Below are 19,653 nucleotides of genomic sequence, written 5' to 3' on the forward strand. Positions count from 1 at the left end.
CGTCAATACTTAATTGGATATTTCCTTCTATACTTTTTAGCACGTAACTATTTATTATTAGCATTGTTCTTCCGACGTCTGATTTCTTTTTAATTATAGGAAATACGTTTTTCTAAGGTACATAAATTTTTGGGATTGACTGTATAGCCAATACATTGGCGAGTATAGATACATACACGAGAATCTTTCCTCAGCTTCCTGGGCTTTTTCTTCGCGGACACTCGTTCCCTGTGTCTGTCCTAGAAAAATGTGAACTGTTCGCGCGCGCGCGTCGACAATGGACAGTCGCGACACATCCTAATTCTCATTGTACACGTACACTGTGCGCAAAGAAACGGCTAAAGAATCTAATTCTACGTAACAGAACAATTGCTACGACACAGTGTCCCGAAGCGTATCTAATCGATCCATCGATCAATCAATTGAAAGAGGAACGTCCTTAATCCCTAAGCTGGATATCGATCGTTAAAAATGTATTTCTCAGGTGAAAGTGAGCGAGCGTTCGCGGCGACCAAGGTTTAAGGACGTCGCGGTAATGCGCGAGCGTAATAGTCTGACACGTATGTACCTACGCACTACTACGGCTATCTACGGCGAAGAGACGAAGAAGACAGGACGAAAGAGAAAGAACGATCGTTTTCGTCGCGAGATTAACGACCTACCCTCGCTTGCCGATGCTCTCCAGCTGCTTCTTGGTCAGCCTTCTGGGTTCACCCTTGGCGTCGACGGCGACCGAATCCAACTCATCGAAGCTGGGCGCTACGAAGAAGTCCCTCAGGTGATGTTTCTTCCTAGCGAGCGTGTCCTCACCGCCCTCGATGCAGGTGGACAGAGGCGGCGGTAGGACGATCGGGAACGTTCTCCAGTGGTAGAGGAACTGCTGCGCGACTTCTTTGATGTTGTGCACCAGTGCCTCGACTTCTGCCGGTGCGCCTCGCAAATGCGACGTGTCGAACTCCACCGGCTCTTTCTGTCGCGTAAAGCGATCGAATCAAAAAACCGTGCCGATAGGCATGAAGATCATACAAGCAGCGAAGAAGAAATCGAGGAATTCTCTCTCCCTTTCGTGCTTCCCATTCAAATTCAACGCTATCTCTACGACGCTGCTTCTATGGGGGCACGCGGTCAAGCTGTGTTTTTTATCAGGGTCTGACGCGTCGCGCCGCCTTTTTTTACGGAGCGCGATCGTAATCGCTCGTACGGGGAGCCACATTAGCTACAGCTCCCGTTTACGTTTGAAAAAACGAACGGAAGCGTTAGTCTGTGTGAGCCTCTTTCGAGTCTTCGGTTCTTTTCGGCTCGTTTCATTCTCGAGAGGAACAAAGTTTCCGTCTAGTCCCAGGTGAGTACGTGTACGAACTACTTACCTCGGGTCGAAGTCCGTCTCCATTGTTCTGTCGATGATAAGATTCGTGCGCGTAGGCCTGGTGATTGGGTCCCGAGTCGTCGTCGGCGGAAGCGGAGTTCAAGTTGTGGGGCATCTCGCGCGTGAAAAGCGTGCGCGGAGGCTGGGGTCAGCTGCCCCGTATTCCAACTATCTCCTCATACACCATGCTGCTGGTAGCCACCATCTGTCATTCCACGTCCTGCAAGTGCAATTTTTGTATTTCGCCCTGCTTCTATTCTCCGCACAGATTTTAGAAGACGTCGTCGCTCGAGCTCCTAATCAATTATCGTTATATCTCAATCAAATCATGTGCTTGTAGTCGTCTCGGCTAGTCGGTCTTCGAAGGGATCCGACGAGCAGTCGTGTCCGAATCGTCGATACTTGGTTCCCGAACCGGAACAATGATTCGCTGCCGACGGTATTTTAAAATGAACAGAAGAGATACGGGCGACCGTCGAACCACGGCGCGAAGGCGAGAGCACGGGAGAGTTCGGCCGAACGCGTACACCCATTAACCGATTATACCCCATTAAACGATTAACATTCTGAGCATTCCAGTTCTCGTCCGACTCTGCCATGCGCATCGAACAAAATCTACTTTTACGCGAACCGCACAGCCAATGCAGCGTTTGTACCAGCGGCGGCGGCGGCGGGTCCTCATTTCTGGAATTCGACACTCGAACGAATCGCTTTACAGACTTCGCTCGTACCGCTTCGTTTTTCTACCTTCTTGCTCTGTTTTCATGTTAAAATTTCCTCAGTCGCAGATGTACGATTTTATTCGAACCTCATCGCGTCGCACGTACGACGAATGAGCGGGCGTTGCAATTATTCCACGTGTTATTATCGCGGAGTATCATTCTTTCGTGGGAAGAAAAGGGGCCTCGCCTTTTTCTATCCGCGAACGCGTCCTTTCAGCCTGGCAGAATACCAACATCGTCTCACGTTTCGTCACGTTGGGACGACGACGTGTTCCTAATCCCTGGTTTTATATTTATAATAACGGGCGAAACAGAACGTGATTTCTGTGACGTTCCCGACGAGTTAATTATGCGAACGGACCGAGATTACGTTTCGAACGATCGACGAAACGAGTTTCACACGGTTCCGCTTTCCGGTCATCGCGCCGCGTCCACTCCCGGGGTTTTCATCACGTGTACACCGGGGGTACATAGGAAGAGGAAAACAGGGCACGGGCGATCGAACTAGGTTCGTATTTCAACATTTGGAATTCTGTCTGTGTCGCGCCCTCCGCCGTGTGGGCAGGCAGCCGATACGGTCCGGCGGCGGCGACGGCGGCAGGAACGCGGAGGTTGGCGAGTGGAGAGAAACTAACGAAGAAGGAACGTAACGCCGGTCATTCGGTAAAGCGAAACGTTAACGTTCGAAAGATTCGCGAAGCAGAGGGTGGAAAAAGCTAGTCGCAGACAGGCGACGCGAAAAAATATTTTCGACTCCGTTCACAAACGCGTTCCAACTAGGTCGGCCGAACACGAATCTGGTGGTAGTAGGTAGGTGTAGGTACCGGTGCCGCGCTGGCTTTAGACCCACTTTGAGGCTCGCAAGCTCTCGTAACCCTAAAGCAATCGCTGCTGTTACAGTCTACAGTTCTGCATAGACCATAATACGTTACACACCGACTGCACACGCCTCTGTCGCGCGGTCTTAACAAGCGATTTCCTGCAAATCGCTGCCAAAGATCTTGCCCCCCCCCCCGTCGAACTACGTCACGCGAATCTGTCTCTCAGTGTGCGAAGGTGCGGATTCAAACGCATAGGAATCGGAATAAAAATTATGCTCGTATTCCATGACGACTCGCAGCGCGAACTATACGAAAGTAACGGCTGCGCGCGCGCGCGCGCCCTCGTCTTTGGGTGCGTCACGGTGAAACGAGACGACTGAGGAAGCTCACAATAGATTCATACGATCCTCTTACACGTTCCAACTCCTCCATGTAAATAGGATGCACGTACACGCAGCAGCTGTGTGTATCTACTCTAGTTCCTCGGATCTTCTGATGCACCGCAATGCTACACCTCCGCTTCGTGTAATTTCACGCGGCGTAACGTCGTTCACAAAAGAAGTCACCGGTTTTTCTCGTTCTCGTACGCGGAAGGTGAAACGAGTAGCTCCAAGATCACGAATCTCGCAGTACGAATTTTTACAGCTGGTCGTTGGGGGACTCGATCGAACGATCGATCGTTCAAAGTGGTAAGAGAAAATGGAACGACGAGTCGCGGAAAGTAGAGAACCGTGAAATCCGTGTTGAACACCGTCGACGGTCGTAACCGTGGCGATCGCGACCGACCACCGCCTATAGATCGCCCCAGTTGCGTGGGATACCCTACGCAAACTAAATCCTTGACAAAGATATCGTACTATGTCGAGTATCACGATTCATCTTTGATCACCGGACACGTACGATTCATTCCCCGTTGAATTGTCGCTCGAATCAGGTTCTTTACCAGTTGGTTTCGGTCGTTGTAGCATGGGCATGCTACGGGCGCGCGTTTCCAATAACTAACTAACGGACGATCGAACGACGAGTCGAGATATTTTCGTAAAGACGCGTTGTCCTACAGTAATTTTCACCGAGGCGGTCGCAACTTTCTCGAGAACAGATCACGCCGCCGCGATTTTGTGAATGGGCTCCGCTCAATACATTTGTATCTTTACTGGTCGCATCCTGACGCTACAGCTCTACGATGCCAATCTTCCAAATACTTTAACGCGTCGACTCGAAATGACCGCGCGCGATCAAATAAAAGTGCACTACTTGCTTGCGTACTTGTTCGAGTTACCAAGCCACTTCGAGCGTTATTGCGTCTAATCGTAAGCTGCCTAATAATCTTCTAAAAATACTTTCAACCCCTTTGCTTCGTGCTCACCGTGTACAAAGTTCGGCCTTCGAGCATCCGCGAAGACGTACCTACTACGCTCGAAAATCGAGTGGCCTGGAAAATAGTTCGTGCGAATATACAGATTCGAACGATCACACTCCGATTTAATGTTCGCACTTCGACGATCTCCAGTCCGCGGAGAAGCACGTTTCAAAGTCCCTTTTTTGTATCGATCGGAGAAGAGATCGGGGAACGACCGGAGAGAAATTTCCGGATTCCGCGAATCCAGGCCGGACGAGAAAGGGGAACGATTCTCTAGAGACGGCTGTACGCCGTATGTGCACGTAGATCCACCGGGATCATTCGCCGTGCTACCTTCCACAAGCAGTCTATCCGTCCATATTGCTCGGCTCCGTCCCGTCGCTCGGTACAATTCTTAACTCATCGATTTGCATTCTCTCGTAATTAGATCGTGCCACGTACTTACTATTCGCGTACACCCACCCTTCCGAAATGAATGAAATTCATGAGCAAAGGGCGACTCAGAGATCTGAGAGAAGCATGGGAACGATCCACTCGGATACGGGTCATACCGAGTCGAGAGGAGTAAAAAGGAAATGCAAAGTAGAGGAATACTGGGAAGAGACTGGATATTTTCCAATAACGATTCGGGTTCTATCTGGAGCACCGGGGGTGGCTCGTTATCGACGGTGGCGGCGATTATAGGAGGAATAGGAAAGGAACAAGGCTTGGCACGATCGAACGGCGCTCGGATATACCGAAGAGGGTTTTTAATAATGACGAAACCCCCAACAATGCCCGGCATCGGTCCGTTCGCGACGCGATTCTTCAGCGATTCGGACCGCGAGCAGCGCAGTGGGACAGGGATCGTTCGACGAATCGATTTTCCCCTCTCCGTCTCGTCTCCATTCTGTTCCATTCTATCCAGAGTCGAGAGCAAGTCTCGCCCAGGGCTCGTTATCGTCCCTGTTAAACCATTAGGAACCGGCGGCGGTGGCGGCCGACTCGTTGATACTTCATGGCCCCCACAAATGGAAACCGAACGTTGATAAGACCTCGTTGACGACTCTTGTACGGCCACGATCTACCGACGAACACCTACCTTACTCTCCTGAAGAAACGACAGAGAAAACGATTGCAGCAGGCACTCCCTGACACGTATACATGGTGTGCACAGGGTGAAAATCCCTTCGAACTCTAACGCCTCGGTCCTCCCTTCTCACTGTAGACGGTGTCTGATCGCACTCTGAATTCTATCCGATGCAGGCGGTAGAAGTGCGACAGGAGAACGACGAGACCGGAACTCGAGACGACACGCGGCCGAACAACTTCCGCTAATTAATTCCCAATTAATCAGATACTAATTCGGCGATAACGCGTAAGTATCGATCAGCGCGACCGAGGATGTACTCTTCGCGTCAGTGAATTGGATAATTGTTTTCTGCACAAATGGAAAATAAAAATGACGTCCCATCGAGAGATTCGAGTAGTTCGATTCGTTCCATCATCGGTCGAAGACGATGTGTGATTCAGCGTTCAAGGAGAACGAGACCTGGTCGTGGAAAAGTATCCGGATACTCCTACAGACTACAGAGATACGTCGAAACGAAAAATCAGCGACCTCGGAACGCAGATTCTTTAGCCAATTTTTATTTCTCTCCTGCGGTTTATCGTATCGAACGACGAATACGCGAGTACCCGTGCGTACGTGTGCGTACGCATCTCGCGGCTCTTTCGAAGACAAATTTAATACGAGATGACGAGGAGAACGGAGTTTAAACGGAGGTCTGCGGAAGAGGTGGGCGAAAAAGCACATGCCGCCAAGTTTCTGAGAGTAAGGCTCGGGAAGCTTCCTACGAACCTACTACGGTTCGCACGGTTTTCACCCCGAGTAAGTACCGGAACGTGTTCGAGTGTGCATGCCTAAACTCGATTCCGTCATATCGACCCTCGAACTAGTATTCATCCCTAGGGTGAATAAAATTCAGCCGCGCCGCGTATCGAACGAACGGCAAATAGAAGGACTCCGATCGACGACGTGGATACGCGTATCTTTACGTCACGTCGCGTCCCTCAAACGAGCCCGAGGAAACGAATTTAAACCTCGCGCGTTCCGCGGTGGATCGTTTCCGCGGCTATTCCGTTGATACGCGAACAATACAGATTCCAAAAGTAAAATGAGTCGAAAATCCTATACGTACAACAAACGGGATCTGTTTAAACGCATGTCGCTCTAGCTAGTGGACAGAGCTTGGGAAGTGCGGGGCGGAGTGCGAAATCTGCAGACGCGATGTTCGCGATGCAGGAAAAGGGTCGAAAACAGGCGCGTCCCGGTCCCAGCGCGCACGTGGCATCGTCCTCAACGCGACGATGCGACGCAGCCAGCGAAAAAACAGATTGCTGCGACGCGTACAGAATGTAAACCAGCAGGATGTAATTCCAGCGAACAAGTCGTCTACTCCGTTAACTCTACGTATCTTAATGGTAACGGCGCAGCGGCGGCGGCGACGTAAGCTGGTGGATCCATGTCATCCATCGTTACCTCGATCGGAATCTGTTCCTCCGCGAATGGAAGAATTTGGTCGTTCGTCAACAATGAATCTCTCGAGTTTCGAGCGTCTGAGCTTGGAGTTCGACGCGAAACCGACGACGAATCGCATTGAACGCGACGCGTCCTTGCAATTTAGAAAACGTTAAAGAGAGATGCCTCCGTCTACAGCTACTCCGTGTACAACTCCGTAATCGATAAATCTTTTAACTATTCTCGTTGATAAAGTACGACGAGTAAACGCGGGGATTAACAACGTGTCCGTCTGTACACCCGTGATCTCGAACCGATCGACTTCTTTCACTCTTTGTGGTGTATCGGCGTAAACGTCTCCTACACAAAACGTAAAACTAGGTAAACATTCGAAACGGATGAGGAAGCTCACGATTGAGAATCCTGTGATAATGACGCGCACCGGATATCTTTCTTCTCATTTCGGTGTCTCATCGTTGGTGGCATCACGTTCCGTTTTCACGCGACCAACAACGTTGGCGTTGGCACGACACGAGATCGATTAAAACGTTATACCGTATACGCCGTACGCGCCACGCGCACAAAATTGCGCGGCCATCGGTACGTGCTGTCCTCGAGGAGTCGTCGTCGTCGTCGTTGTCCACGCAGTCACGCACACGCCACCGCGTACACGCATCAAAACTCAGATTTTCATCCTGTACTCTGTACGCGGAGGGATGAAACGAAAGTAGCAACGAATGCTGCGGTGTTCAGCTGCGAAGCAATCGACGAGACAACGCCCTTCTTTCGCCCCCACGTTAAAGGGGGTCCGTCAACCTCGCCCGCTGTATGCATCTTTCGTCTGGTAACACGCGTAATAAAAAATGACAAATGCGTCTCATTGATCCTGCGAGATCATCTCGTTGCGCGGGTCATTCGTGTGCTTTCATCCGTGAAACGCGAATCTTCGGGACAATCAAGAGGTGCGATCCGGAATTCTGAACAGAACGTTCAAATTAGACAGGAATCGGAATCGGGTCGATGCGAGAATAGTTTACCCGAATCATTTGCACAAGACTAATTGAAACGGGTAGACAGTGGGGTTAAGAGCGGCGGAACCCGTTCAATGGCATCTAAATTAATGATCGTATACTTGCGGAGAACGATTGATAGGTACGCGCGCCATGGTGTAGCCTTCGCCGCGCCTGACGTACCGCGTCAAGAAAACCACCGCACCATTCTAGTTTCTTTAATCGAGTAAATTTGAACTAAGCTGAAACCGAGCGAAACGGTCGCCAGAGTTCGTCAGCGATGGACGATTTAAATTCGCCGGATTTCATGCCCGACCGATCGAAACGCACCCGGACGGCATCGTGAATTTTAATTTACGACGATGTAAAACTGTATACCGCGACGTCGCGAACGTTTTTCCGAAGCAACGATCGACTTGTACCATTCGTCATCGATCAAACGATCGATCTCTTCGGATCGTTCTACGTAGTACGATCAAGCGAATTCACGAGCACGAGCATCCTCAAATTGAATCGCGATTAAAACGAACGTTGCGTGTGGTTGCGCGTTGCGTCTGTCGTCGTACCATCGTCATCGTACGTACAGCTTTGCCAGTTAGAAATGGTTTTATTCAGGTAAGTATTCCGGGCTAACTCTCTGAACGAGCACAACGTTGAATTCGCCGATGAATCGATGGACCAACGATGACGGCCCCCGAACTCCATAGAGTTTTGAAATCCTGACTGACGAAAGGACGGCGGGGGGATCGAAAAGGGCTCCCTCCTTGACCGGAAAATATTAGATCGAGCGTAGTGTCTAACCTTCGAATTGTGTTTTCACGGTTCGCCTCGGGAAACGAGTTTCGAAGATGCTGGCCAGGATACGCGCCAAATCTTTTCTAGGTCATTCTACACTGAGACGGGACGCGCACCGTTCCACAGCTGATTTTACCACTCCGAGTCGGCAAAATCCATAATGCCAAGGGACACCATCGCGAGCCGAACGACGCGAATGCGATCGCGAGGAAAACCGATGTCTACTTACCGCGACTAATCACGGGATAATTCACCACGGAACGGTACGGCACGGCACGGCACGACACGGCACGACACGGCACAGCACTGCACGGCACGCGAACTCGTCGCAGAAATCGCGGATCGCGCAGAACCACGACACCACCACGCCAAAGCCCAAAACGCAACCCCTGCGAGCGACTGCTACTGATTTTTATCGAACTAGCCGCGGCGAAATGCAGAGAATGCAGCTCACGTCGTCGCACAGCCATCTACTTACAGCTAGCGAGACTAACCACTGACCGTTGCAAAACCCGACGACCGGGATTTCGACGTTCCTGCGATCAGATGGATGTTCCTCAATCGGAAGTGCTGCACCATGCGGCCACCATGCGAAGCGTTAAAATTCAAGTAGCGCGGCAGACAGTCGATATTCTCTGGTTTTGACACCGACGAGAGTCTTGGAAAAAAAACTGAAAAAGGCACGATCCGAAAAACGAAAAACTTCTCAAAAATTCAAAATAGCTCTCGACTCTACCCTTGACACTCACGCGTTTAGTGAATTAGTGATGAAGTAATTCTGCGCAATATACTTACTTTATGGAAATTTTACGCGTATTTGCGCGTTTAAAAGGTTTTATTTTTAGTCGATTAGTATAATTTTGTACATATATTAATTGCTCTTACCGTAAGGCTTGTTTTACTAGCTGGGCCAACATCCATATCGAATGTATGTATCATCACTATACTCTCTACTATTGTTATTGTAATGTCACATTATATATGATGCGTGATATCATCGAGACCCGAAATCCCATGTACATATGACGAAATCGCAAGTATTCCGGAAATTCGGGAACGACAATTAATAGGAATTAAAACAATCATTCGACGAGAATCGTTGTCGTACGTCGCGCGTTTTATTCACACACTGTTACGGTTTGTTTGATTTCTCTCTAGCACGGACAAGGTACTTTCCAGCGGTCGATTTATTTTTGTAGGACGGATGATTTAGCTGATCGCGGAGTTCCGCTTCCAACCGTGCGTAAGTTCCACCTAATTACATACAGAAAAAGAACGACGCGAAAATCAATCGCGGTGATGATAACTCGTTTATCGATACTCACGTACCGTTTAAATTTTTCTTCGTTCGACCATGTTTATTGGGCGATTTCGATAATACGGAAAAATCTGCGGACACTCTCTCCGTCAATAACGCTGTCATTTGTAACGCCGCGCTCTCTTCAAAGTCCCTCTGATTATCTTGATTATGTCTCACGTTCAAATTACTGCTCCAAGATCGACCGGAATTTCTAAAATTGCGAATCGGAGGTGTCGGTGTGGTGTGAATCGTCGTTTCGGGACACAGCAACGACTAGGCGACGATTCACAAAACGATGCGTACCTCCACGTAGATCGACCTTTCGGACATTTCTTCGGTTTACTTCTCGATTTCAACGAAGGCGACCACACGTGGGACTCTTCGCTATGATTCGATTCCTCGCCGCTACTACTGTTCTCGCAACAAGTTGTGATACCATCCTCCGCGTCACTGTCCGTCGAAGACGCGATCGATGAAGTATCAGTAGCGATGGAAACTTGTTGCTGTTGTTGTTGTTGACAAATTCTGTGCGATGATCTTTGGAAATAATCTTGAAGTTGACACAAACGCCGAAACCCTGACTCGCTCCAAATCTTTCCTTCAACGACGTTCGAACGAATAGAGCGAATGGAACAATAAATCCACGAAACACCTGTATGTGGTATGAACGTACGTACGTAGGAGTAATACGTACCTAAAAGTCCAAGTTTTGGTCGTTGCGGGCTAAGTTCTATCCCAATCCACCACATCGCGTCTTTGCAAATTAATTTCCCTGGCTGAAGCAACGGATCGCGAGCCACTAATCTCGTGATCTTTTCTGGAAAGAACAACTGTGGCGGTTCCACAGCTATCGTGTCTCTGTTCGCGATAAAGATGTTCAATACGCTTATATCCTTTTGCGTCCGAATGTCTGGAACGTGCCCCTGGAGAGAAGAGAAGAAAATCTAACGAGACGAACAGACTGCGAGAGGGAGAGAGAACGGATGGGAAAAACAGAAGAAAAGAAGAAGAAAACAATGAATGATGGTGGAAATGAATCCGGAAACAACCATACCCTGTACCTGCAACCTTCGCGATTCGGCAGTAATACTTGAAACTTGTACGCTCGTTGACTGCAGCACGGGTATCTGCCTAGAGGAAACGGCGTAGGTCGCTGTCGTTCGTTGAGAAAGAATTGTGGTAGTTCCGCGTGATAACAGCACCAGTCGAATTGGTGGATCGGAAAATACGTGTTGCATCGCGTGCAGAATAAAAAGTGGCAATCGCCCCACAATCTCCAATAGACTTTCCGCCACGAACGCGACTCCGTCCGCAGAGTGACGATGTAATCGTTCAAAGTCCACGTCAAGTCTCTAAACACGTGCGACCGACTTACATTTTCTCTCCTCGCATAACCGATGGTATGTACCACGCGTAAACTACATACTTCCGATCGTCTACCTTCGGGATTATACCTGATATGTTTACTGTGAACGTTTCCGTAACTGTCGATTTTCATCGCGGTCGAGACACAGGGTACGCGACTGGATACCGATTGTACAATATTCTTGCCGCATTTGCTGCACTTGAACAAGGTAGCCAGAGAACCGTAGTGGCCCTTTTTATTGTCCGGCATCACTTCGGCGAGAGACGCGATCAATTTGCAAAACAGCTTACTCTGGATCTTATCCTTCTTGTCTTTCAACATTTCCACATCCTCGTTCGTAAACTGTTCCATCAATCTGAAATTAATTGTCGTCCAGAGATTCGACGTTATTAATGTATTACGCGACGCGTTAGTCGGTATTTTGCTGCTACTACCACCCACCACCACTACTACTAGTACTGCTACTACTACTTCTACTACTACTACTACTACGAGCTATCGGCTAGTAAAACGATGCCTTGTCAATAGATTATCGTCCAAACCGCTTAGAACGGTGGACGATCTCAATATTTCAGACATGTTATCCCGGCAATATTGCAGGCAATTTTCCAGAAGCGGTTCCATTTGCAAAAACGACGCCGACACCATTATCGGAATAACGTTCGTAGTCTCGAGAATCGGCCACTCCGATTTTTTTATAACGTCCTTCTTCACCCATCTCATCAGCCAATCGAAGATAGCGATGTCGCAGTGAACCGATATATCTATTTCCTCCAATTTTTGGCCAGCCGTTACCTCGGCGAAGTAACGCATTTTCTGTACGAGAAGTCTTTGAGTACAGTGAAAATTCTTCTTCATGTTCTTTTCCTCGTCGCATACGTGAATTTCTACTTCGTTCCTGCCACGAAACGGAACCGTCGCCGTTATATTAAGTAATTTTCTTAGTCGGCGTCGAGCCTACCCCCCCGTCCCATACTTGCGCGACGTACTCGTATCGTGCGCGCGGGGCAACGATGTACATACTTACTCGGACGATCTTTTGACACTACACGATTTAGTCTTCTCTTTCTCTTTCTCCTTCTCCTTATGCGTGACATTGAGAACTGCTCTGGCTTCGATGTTACCGCTCAAGGAGTTGGTCTTCTTCAGTTCCGCAGAATTGGTGACGGACTTCTTGATAACGGGCTGTGACACGGTTGGCTTTGGAATCATGTACGGCAATACCGAGTCGAATAAACCTTCGTGCAATACGTCGCTCAAATTCGTTTTCATCAACGAGATTAACAAATTTTCCGCGACCATCGTTCGATCGTTCGAACGGGACGGACTCTCGTCGACTCGCGGGTCGCGTCTTTCGAAGAAACGGTCGTTAGCGGTCATCGAATCATCGCCGCGTAAGCGTACTGCTGCTCGATGTTCGTATTGATCGAAAGACGCAGATCTTTTAACATCGATGTCGAGTGTCTCGGGAAGATCATTCGGTCTCTCCGCTCCATTCGCTGACGACGACGACGAGTTTTTATCGTTCTGCATGACATTACCATCGATGCGTCGATATTCATCGAGGACGAGGCTCCAACTCCGCGTGCCGAAGCCCAAATCAATTTTTGCTAGTTCGCTCCAATCGAACTTATTACCGGCAGTATCGGTTAGAATCGTAATTAAATTTTCACAATTATCATTGACTCGATGGGCAAGTTTCATGAATTCAAAGAACATTCCAATCGTCAACTTTGGTCGATTCAAATCTTGAACTTTGTCAACCACTACTTCCGACGAATCTGAAGCACATGTTTCATTGTTAAATTATTTTTCGTACATGAAACCTGTGACGCGACGATTTTTTCTAGACGTTCACATTCTCGTCCTCTAGTTACTACGCGTGGTATACCGATGATGCATTTGTCGAAAAGAAACTTGGGCGACCGAAGTTGAATTACATGTTATAAAAATTCAGCGACAAAGGTTAGAGTACGTATCTGTGCGCGTATTAAAATGAAAGGTGACGCCGCCGAACAATGCTCCGATCCAAATCCGAAGTTGCTCCTCGTTATACAAATTGGTATTAATACATACGTATGTAGAAACATATGTAGTATGTACTACATATATTCATGTGTGTGTAACCATGTGTATTCTATAATCTATAGTATATCTACCTGTCATCCGGCTCGTTTCGTCTGTATGTACCTCGCCTCGTTTAGATTTTGAAGTAGCAATTTCGAACAATTTAGGTATGTCGATTCTCAAATAGGAATCGTCTTGAACGCGATCTACGTCCATATTATTCTTGTCAAATAATCTTGTTACATTTATCTCGCCTAGAATATTTCATTCAACACAGGAACGTTGTACAATTACTAAAAATGAGTAAGTCCGCGCATAAATCGGAAACTTTATATTATTGATAAAACACTGCGACGAGTCACTCATCATCGCCACAGTATAGATAGGAAGTTCAGCAGATACAGTGCAGCAGATATACTGTGCGCAATTGAGCGGCAAAATTTTGAATTTCCGCTTGTAGGTCGTCCGCCATTTGCATTTGTTTATCATTGCGCAGTAGTACGCAGTCGCAGAGTACGTACAGTACGTATGGCAGCAGTACGAATGTGCGAATGTAAGGTTAACGAAGGCAACTACGGTTAACGATAATACGCAAGAAAAGCGTGATTTATTTATTTATTTCTGTACGTCACTGCTTATAATCGAGTATAAATTAAACAGTTCATTCACTATGAAGAGGAGCATGTTAGGAAATAGAAGAGAGGGAGTGAATAAGACGTTGAGAAGGTATGTGCCTACGAGAACATTGTACAAACAAAAATTTAGTGAGCATAAAAAGCAGACAAACCTTCTACGATATCTACGATTCATTTCGGAACAATAACATACCAAAGTAGGCGATAGGCACTGGCACGCGACGGCCTATAGAGAAAACGAATAAAACACTTTCATGTGATCAGTTTGATTGAGAAAACATTTATTAAAAATACTAACTTAGTTAATAATACATTTTCCGCTGAATATCGCATTCTTCACTTATTTACATTGATCAGAATTTTTGCATCATCATTTTAACGAGTTGTGTACATGTATACAAAGTAGATTAGTATTCTTTCTAGTGTTTAGACTGATAAAAAGATATATGAAATCGTTGTACATAAAATATGTACAGTCTACCTCGAAGTCACGAGTATACCTGTGTATGTAGTACAGTACGTAGGAAACGTTTTAAACGTAAGAGTTTGTACTAAAAAAAAGATCTAAAAAGATGAGATTTGTACAAATGATTAAAGAACGAGTGACACGGTAATACATAAATAACATCCGTAAAAGCGTAGTCACCACCTTTGGTTACCGCTTAGAGTTGTATAAAAAATTATGGAAGGATTATCATGCGTGGTACAATAATACATATACGTACGTGTTACACATGTATCTGGAAGTGCGCGTGCCACGTGCATTTACACACTTCTATTTTTATAGAGTACTTGACGTTTAACAGATCCGTGTATGTACTCGGTTAAAACGTTTTATTTACACACACACACTTATTTGGTTTATCATGTTTTTCGTTTGTAACGTTTCCGTTCGAACAGCGATTTTTAAAAAGTCTTCATGTAAATTTACTCGTAATAAACTGGTTTACTTGGCTGAAGGGATTCCGAACGACTAACTTCCAATGCATAGATGGAAAATACATAGCCAATACTACAAGTAGCAGCGACGCATAGAAAGCATTTGAGATTGGGAGAGAGAGAAAGAAAGAAAGAGAAAGAAAGTGCGTGCGAAGTCAGTGCGGAATCCTTCAAGTCATTCGTACACTCTTCAGATTCAGGCGGCCTTTTATACGCACGAGATACGTACTAGTCAGCTCGTCACTATCGCGTGTACATATATATAACTATATACATATATGGTTTCTCTTTGACCTGTTAGCCGACAAACAAAATTGTGACTTCAAGTCTTTGTCTCCTTCTTGGATTTAGAAGTTTCTACGTTAATTTGTTCAGTTTCTATACTCCTTTGGTGAATAGGTGTAAGGAACACTAGCTATTGGTCCCCAGCAGTCGTTGCGAGAGCACTGGTATCGCCACTGCTGCTCTCCACTATGAGCATTACGGTTTCCGCAGCACCTCTTACACATTCCACTTGATGTCCCGCCCAATCCTTGCGCTGACAAAACGTAGAACAATAAGGAGTTCGTCTACATAAGGAACATTCTGCGAACGCTTCCCTGTTGCAGTTGGCACACTACAGACATTGAAACAGAGCGAGGGGACGGAAGGTAAACGATAGGTAGAGAAAATAGGTACTCGATTATTCATTAAACGGTATTTACCTTTTTGTTATGAGTATCCGACGCTGGCTGCAGTCCAACATCGATCACGTCCCCTCTGCCTCCTAACTGTGCCACTAACGCTTGCTCTCTTCTTTGTTGCCTATTCGCTTCCTTAGCTTCCTCTAAAGTACGCCGAAACTCGTAAGCCAGTTTCAACATTTTATTGGACATTTCATCCAACTTTTTAAACACCTCGTCCACGCTTTGCCCGGTCTCGTTTTGATGTACATTCTGGACAACGGTGGCATCTTGATCTTGTGGCTGTTGGACGACCAATCCGTCCGTGGAAACGAACTGAGGCCATACTTCTTTATCAGGTACAACGACTTCACCGTCACTTTCGTCGTTATTGCTACCGTCGCGTGAATTATCACTTTTAAGTTTGCGCGACGGTGTCTCTCCGTCGGATGTATCCCTGGCCCTTCTTCTACGTTTGTAAGGTGTGAATAATCTTACAGGTCCGGTCTGAAATATAGTGATACGTTTTACTGTTCACTCACGGATACGTTACGGGTACAGATGTAAACGGTTTAAAAAGAATTTCGAAGCAAGGCGACGTACTAACCGCGCTATCGTCGTCGCAACAAGCGGCGCAAGTGCAAGAAGTAGCGTGCGGTTTTAAGATTTGCTCATCGATCAAAGTTTGTAAACTTCGTCCACCGAAACGGATACTCCGCTTCCAATCTTTGCTCGAGGCTCGCCCGCAGATCGCCTCAAATTCGCTCGGCGTGTACCAGTCTTGTCCTAGTTTAATGCACCTTCCTCTGCCTCCAGAACCGAATCTACTTTTATGCAGCTCCGCATTCGTATTCTTACATCTAACGGGTAATACTGCTAAATTGGCGGATTCCGACCAACTGCATATCGGTTGGGTGGCGGCGGCTGTAGAGACGTGAATCTGCTCCGACTCGGGTTCCTCCGTGCTATTTTGAATCACGATATGCGTGGCTTTTAATTCCCCATTCCACCTGAGAGGGTCCGAATCTTTGTCGTGACGCGGTTCACAAATGAAACCGTTGTCGACACATAGCATCTGCTTGAACTGTCCAGAGCCGGGCAACTGTAAAAGAGAAAGAGCCCGGTCGTGATGGGAGAGCGAGACATCGGGAGATTCATCATTGGTACTGATGATGTGGGACAGGCGCGTTGTGAACGAGTGCCTGAGCGTTAATATCGCGTTATCGCGTACGCTATGCGCATCGATGCCTGTGTGCACGTGATTAGCATTACCCCACCTTTTCTCTCTCTCTCTCTCTCTCTGTCCCTGTAATTGTTAACGAGAGAATCGACAGGAGCCAGTTCTCAGCGACGGAACTCCATGACGGGGGAAAGTTAAAGAGCCCGTCGTTCTAATCTCGACGCACCTGCAATTGATCGGACGTGATGACGTTGAAGGTCGTGCCATTGCTTGAATTCGCTACACCGATGATAGAACCAACGGGTAAAGAAACCGGCACTCCGACTCCTGGAACGCCAGGAACACCCTGCACGGGGGTGACGCTCGCCGTCACGGCGACGGGATGCGCCTCGTGCTCGGTCGTTAGGGCAGACGCCTCCTCGGTCTCGCTCGTCAACGGTTCGGACATGTCCGGTAGCACGGCGACACTTTCCGATGTTTGACTCTCCTCCATTTCGGCTGTTCTCGCCTCTGCACACACACTATGGCGTCGGCGTCAGCGCACCACGCTGAGCGCAGCGCCACAGCCACAATTGGCCACAATTTTCCGTGACCTGCGAAGTGCGACGACGTGCGTGCATGCGACGCGTGCGACGGCAGCCACGATTACTCGCTCGCACACAACTTCGAGTCCACTCGAGATACGCCTACTCCGAACTAATAGTCACCACCGAATCGAAATTGAACGTGTCATCGATAGAAACGGACGACAAGCGATCATACTGTTATCATTTGCGTCGAAATTCGACCGAAGTCTCTGTTCCCTTCGCGTGTATACGTATGTTACGACTATAGAAATCTCCGATCTCGAGAGACATCTTTACGCGCTTTCAGCGCTCCATTCAAATTCGGTCGAGGAAGCACGATGCCTATAACGGTGGTGTGCGCGATATTCGACTGACGAACTCTGATCGTTCATTCATCCTACGGGAACAGGAATTGAATTAGAATGCAAACAACACGTTCTCAATTCGAGACGAACGAAGCCCATATTCTCCGCAAACCATTGATCCGCCCTGCCCGCTTTCACGATAGTCATTCCTGTTTCACTCGACCCATAGTAATATCTGCGTAACCAGCGACAATGGACGAAGAAGACGAAGAGGAGGAGGAGGAGGAGGAGGAGGAGGAAGAAGACGTTTCCTGTAATCGCGACGCTCCAAACGTGGATCATAATTCGGGAAGATTTCATGTATTTCAAGTAGCAGCAACAGGTACACTTTAGTAGACACGTACGACGTACATCTATTATTGCCAGTTGGAAACTATATAGTCGTACCGGATAACGACGGAAAACGCGTTTTAGAACGTTCCTCGGACCTAATCGTGTCAACGAAAGTTGAGTCTGGTCGAAAAACTAGAAGAGAGGCTTCAACAGTCGCCACTCAGACTTCTCTGACTTCGTTTCTCGTTAGCTGTGATCGTGATAAACGTCTTATCGACGCGGCGACATCACCTTTCCATTTTAACGAAGAATCTCGCGAAAACGTACAGTCCTTTTCGTCGGCACTCGTTCGGAATCAGCTGGTAGGTAGACACAGGCGACGAGCAACACGAATCTCTCGAAGATCATCGACGATCGACATCTGTAAATTTATTTGAACAGGCATTGATCGCGCTCGGTCCAGAAGCCGCGGCGGCACGACCATTGGCGCGGTCGCGATCGGGAGACTCTACTTTGCACGTATCCACCCCGTCGTATTCATCGGGCAAATGCGAGCCTAGAAGCGAGATTTTGACCCTGACCACCGATTACGATGCTCCGTCACCGGATGCGCGTAGTAGTAGCACGTTCGTAGACGCGACCGATCAAAACGGTACGATCGATCGATACCTATTCGATTCTTCACGACCGCGATGGACGACAACGATCACGGTAACGAACATTTGTCCAGCTACAATGTACGTTTTTTCAAGCCAGCCGAGGTTCGCATTTACCTGTACGAGATCCGCGCGAGCCTCCTTGTCTGTTAGACTCGACGTTGAACTTGCCGGGTGCAGAATCGACGAGCGACGATGAGTTCGCGCATGGGATAGATCGTCGCCGCCGCCGATGGAACATCGTCAGATTGTTGAACAGTTGTTTATGCGTGCATGCCGGCAGTGACGAAGTATTGAACGCCTATGTAAAACACAATCTATTATTTCGTCCGATATAATTGAAGTTGTAAGTTGTCGCGATCCGCGATAGCCAGATCCACGTCCTTACATGAGAGACGCACCCCCGACTTACTCCACGATATATGCATCTCGCGCGATGACGGTGCGCGACCAATGGAGACCTTTTCGATCGTCGTCGAATCGATCTTCCGTCATTGCCCCGATGCCCCCGCCCAGTTACGCGCAAACCGAGGGGATATCCCTTGCGACCTACTCGATGGATCACCTGTACTCGGTCTCACGTAACAAAGATAAATCTGAACGCGATACTCGGCTCTTGACTGCCGATCGACTGATACCGATACTTGTACTGACACTCGCTTCGCTTGCAGCGAACGCAAGCAGATTTTGGTCCCCCAGACCTACCACTGCAATATGTCCTCGATGTACGGCGATTATAATCACGACTGTACAAGTTCGACGATCTCTGATCACCCATGCCGCGGTCGTCGTACTCTTTTTGTGCGGGTATCGAGTACCGATCATGATTCTCGCTTGCTTTCACCGAACGTTATTCTACGAGTACTATCCTCGTTACAGATGCTGGCCGTGCTGCATGATACCATATTGCATGAACTCTTGCAAGATCATCGATCATTACTGTCCCGTTTGCCGTGCATATCTTGGAACCTACAGGCCATGGTGACACTTGAGAAGTAACGTGGAAAGATCGCTTTCTCCTTTCATACCTACTACATACATCGTCGTATTATGTTCAGTCACTTGCCGTG

General features: G+C 47.9%; 5 protein-coding genes across 12 annotated transcripts in view; 2 read left to right on the plus strand and 3 right to left on the minus strand.

The window, feature by feature from the left end:
• LOC108627846 (uncharacterized) overlaps positions 1 to 9,069 on the minus strand; it is a 16,813-nt gene extending 7,744 nt beyond the window's left edge. For 2 of the 4 annotated variants that reach the window (XM_026815960.1, XM_018029386.2), the window contains exons 1-3: positions 8,581 to 9,068; positions 1,368 to 1,586; positions 663 to 970 (exon numbers count right to left, since the gene is read on the minus strand). In XM_026815960.1, the coding sequence (XP_026671761.1) occupies positions 663 to 970; positions 1,368 to 1,481 (422 nt within the window). In that variant the 5' untranslated portion in view covers positions 1,482 to 1,586; positions 8,581 to 9,068. Of the gene's footprint in view, positions 1 to 662; positions 971 to 1,367; positions 1,587 to 8,580 lie in introns of all 4 variants that reach the window. The other 2 variants (XM_026815959.1, XM_026815958.1) reach the window with 2 other exon arrangements.
• A 600-nt stretch (positions 9,070 to 9,669) lies between these two features.
• Positions 9,670 to 13,711, minus strand: LOC108627715 (uncharacterized protein KIAA1841 homolog). Of its 5 annotated transcripts, XM_026815964.1 has the most exons (9): positions 13,400 to 13,709; positions 12,268 to 13,021; positions 11,758 to 12,138; positions 11,329 to 11,595; positions 10,929 to 11,226; positions 10,569 to 10,797; positions 10,178 to 10,472; positions 9,904 to 10,085; positions 9,670 to 9,828 (listed from the first exon to the last, which is right to left on the minus strand). In XM_026815964.1, exons 1-9 carry the CDS (start codon positions 13,521 to 13,523, stop codon positions 9,707 to 9,709), a joined length of 2,652 nt encoding a protein of 883 aa, XP_026671765.1. In that variant the 5' UTR covers positions 13,524 to 13,709; the 3' UTR covers positions 9,670 to 9,706. The 5 variants fall into 5 exon arrangements, with proteins under 5 accessions (XP_026671765.1, XP_026671764.1, XP_026671766.1 ...); XM_026815963.1 differs by having other exon boundaries at positions 10,178 to 10,797; XM_026815966.1 differs by lacking the exon at positions 9,670 to 9,828 and having other exon boundaries at positions 9,994 to 10,085; positions 10,178 to 10,411; positions 13,400 to 13,711.
• Positions 13,712 to 14,199: 488 nt separating this feature from the next.
• Positions 14,200 to 17,307, minus strand: Deaf1 (deformed epidermal autoregulatory factor 1). Its single transcript, XM_026815987.1, has 4 exons — positions 16,950 to 17,307; positions 16,151 to 16,645; positions 15,586 to 16,050; positions 14,200 to 15,497 (listed from the first exon to the last, which is right to left on the minus strand). The coding sequence occupies exons 1-4, from the start codon at positions 17,214 to 17,216 to the stop codon at positions 15,297 to 15,299; spliced, it is 1,428 nt and encodes a 475-aa protein (XP_026671788.1). The 5' UTR covers positions 17,217 to 17,307; the 3' UTR covers positions 14,200 to 15,296.
• Positions 17,263 to 18,921, plus strand: LOC108627720 (uncharacterized). Its single transcript, XM_018029111.2, has 4 exons — positions 17,263 to 17,976; positions 18,069 to 18,289; positions 18,369 to 18,579; positions 18,680 to 18,921. The coding sequence occupies exons 1-4, from the start codon at positions 17,847 to 17,849 to the stop codon at positions 18,919 to 18,921; spliced, it is 804 nt and encodes a 267-aa protein (XP_017884600.1). The 5' UTR covers positions 17,263 to 17,846.
• Positions 18,809 to 19,588, plus strand: LOC108627721 (lipopolysaccharide-induced tumor necrosis factor-alpha factor homolog). The gene is made up of 2 exons (XM_026816001.1): positions 18,809 to 19,390; positions 19,463 to 19,588. Exons 1-2 carry the CDS (start codon positions 18,972 to 18,974, stop codon positions 19,566 to 19,568), a joined length of 525 nt encoding a protein of 174 aa, XP_026671802.1. The 5' UTR covers positions 18,809 to 18,971; the 3' UTR covers positions 19,569 to 19,588.
• Positions 19,589 to 19,653: the final 65 nt, after the last annotated feature.

Source organism: Ceratina calcarata, unplaced genomic scaffold, assembly GCF_001652005.2.
Source record: "Ceratina calcarata isolate Rehan_Ccalc_2016 unplaced genomic scaffold, ASM165200v1 scaffold48.2, whole genome shotgun sequence".
Lineage (NCBI taxonomy): Eukaryota > Metazoa > Arthropoda > Insecta > Hymenoptera > Apidae > Ceratina > Ceratina calcarata.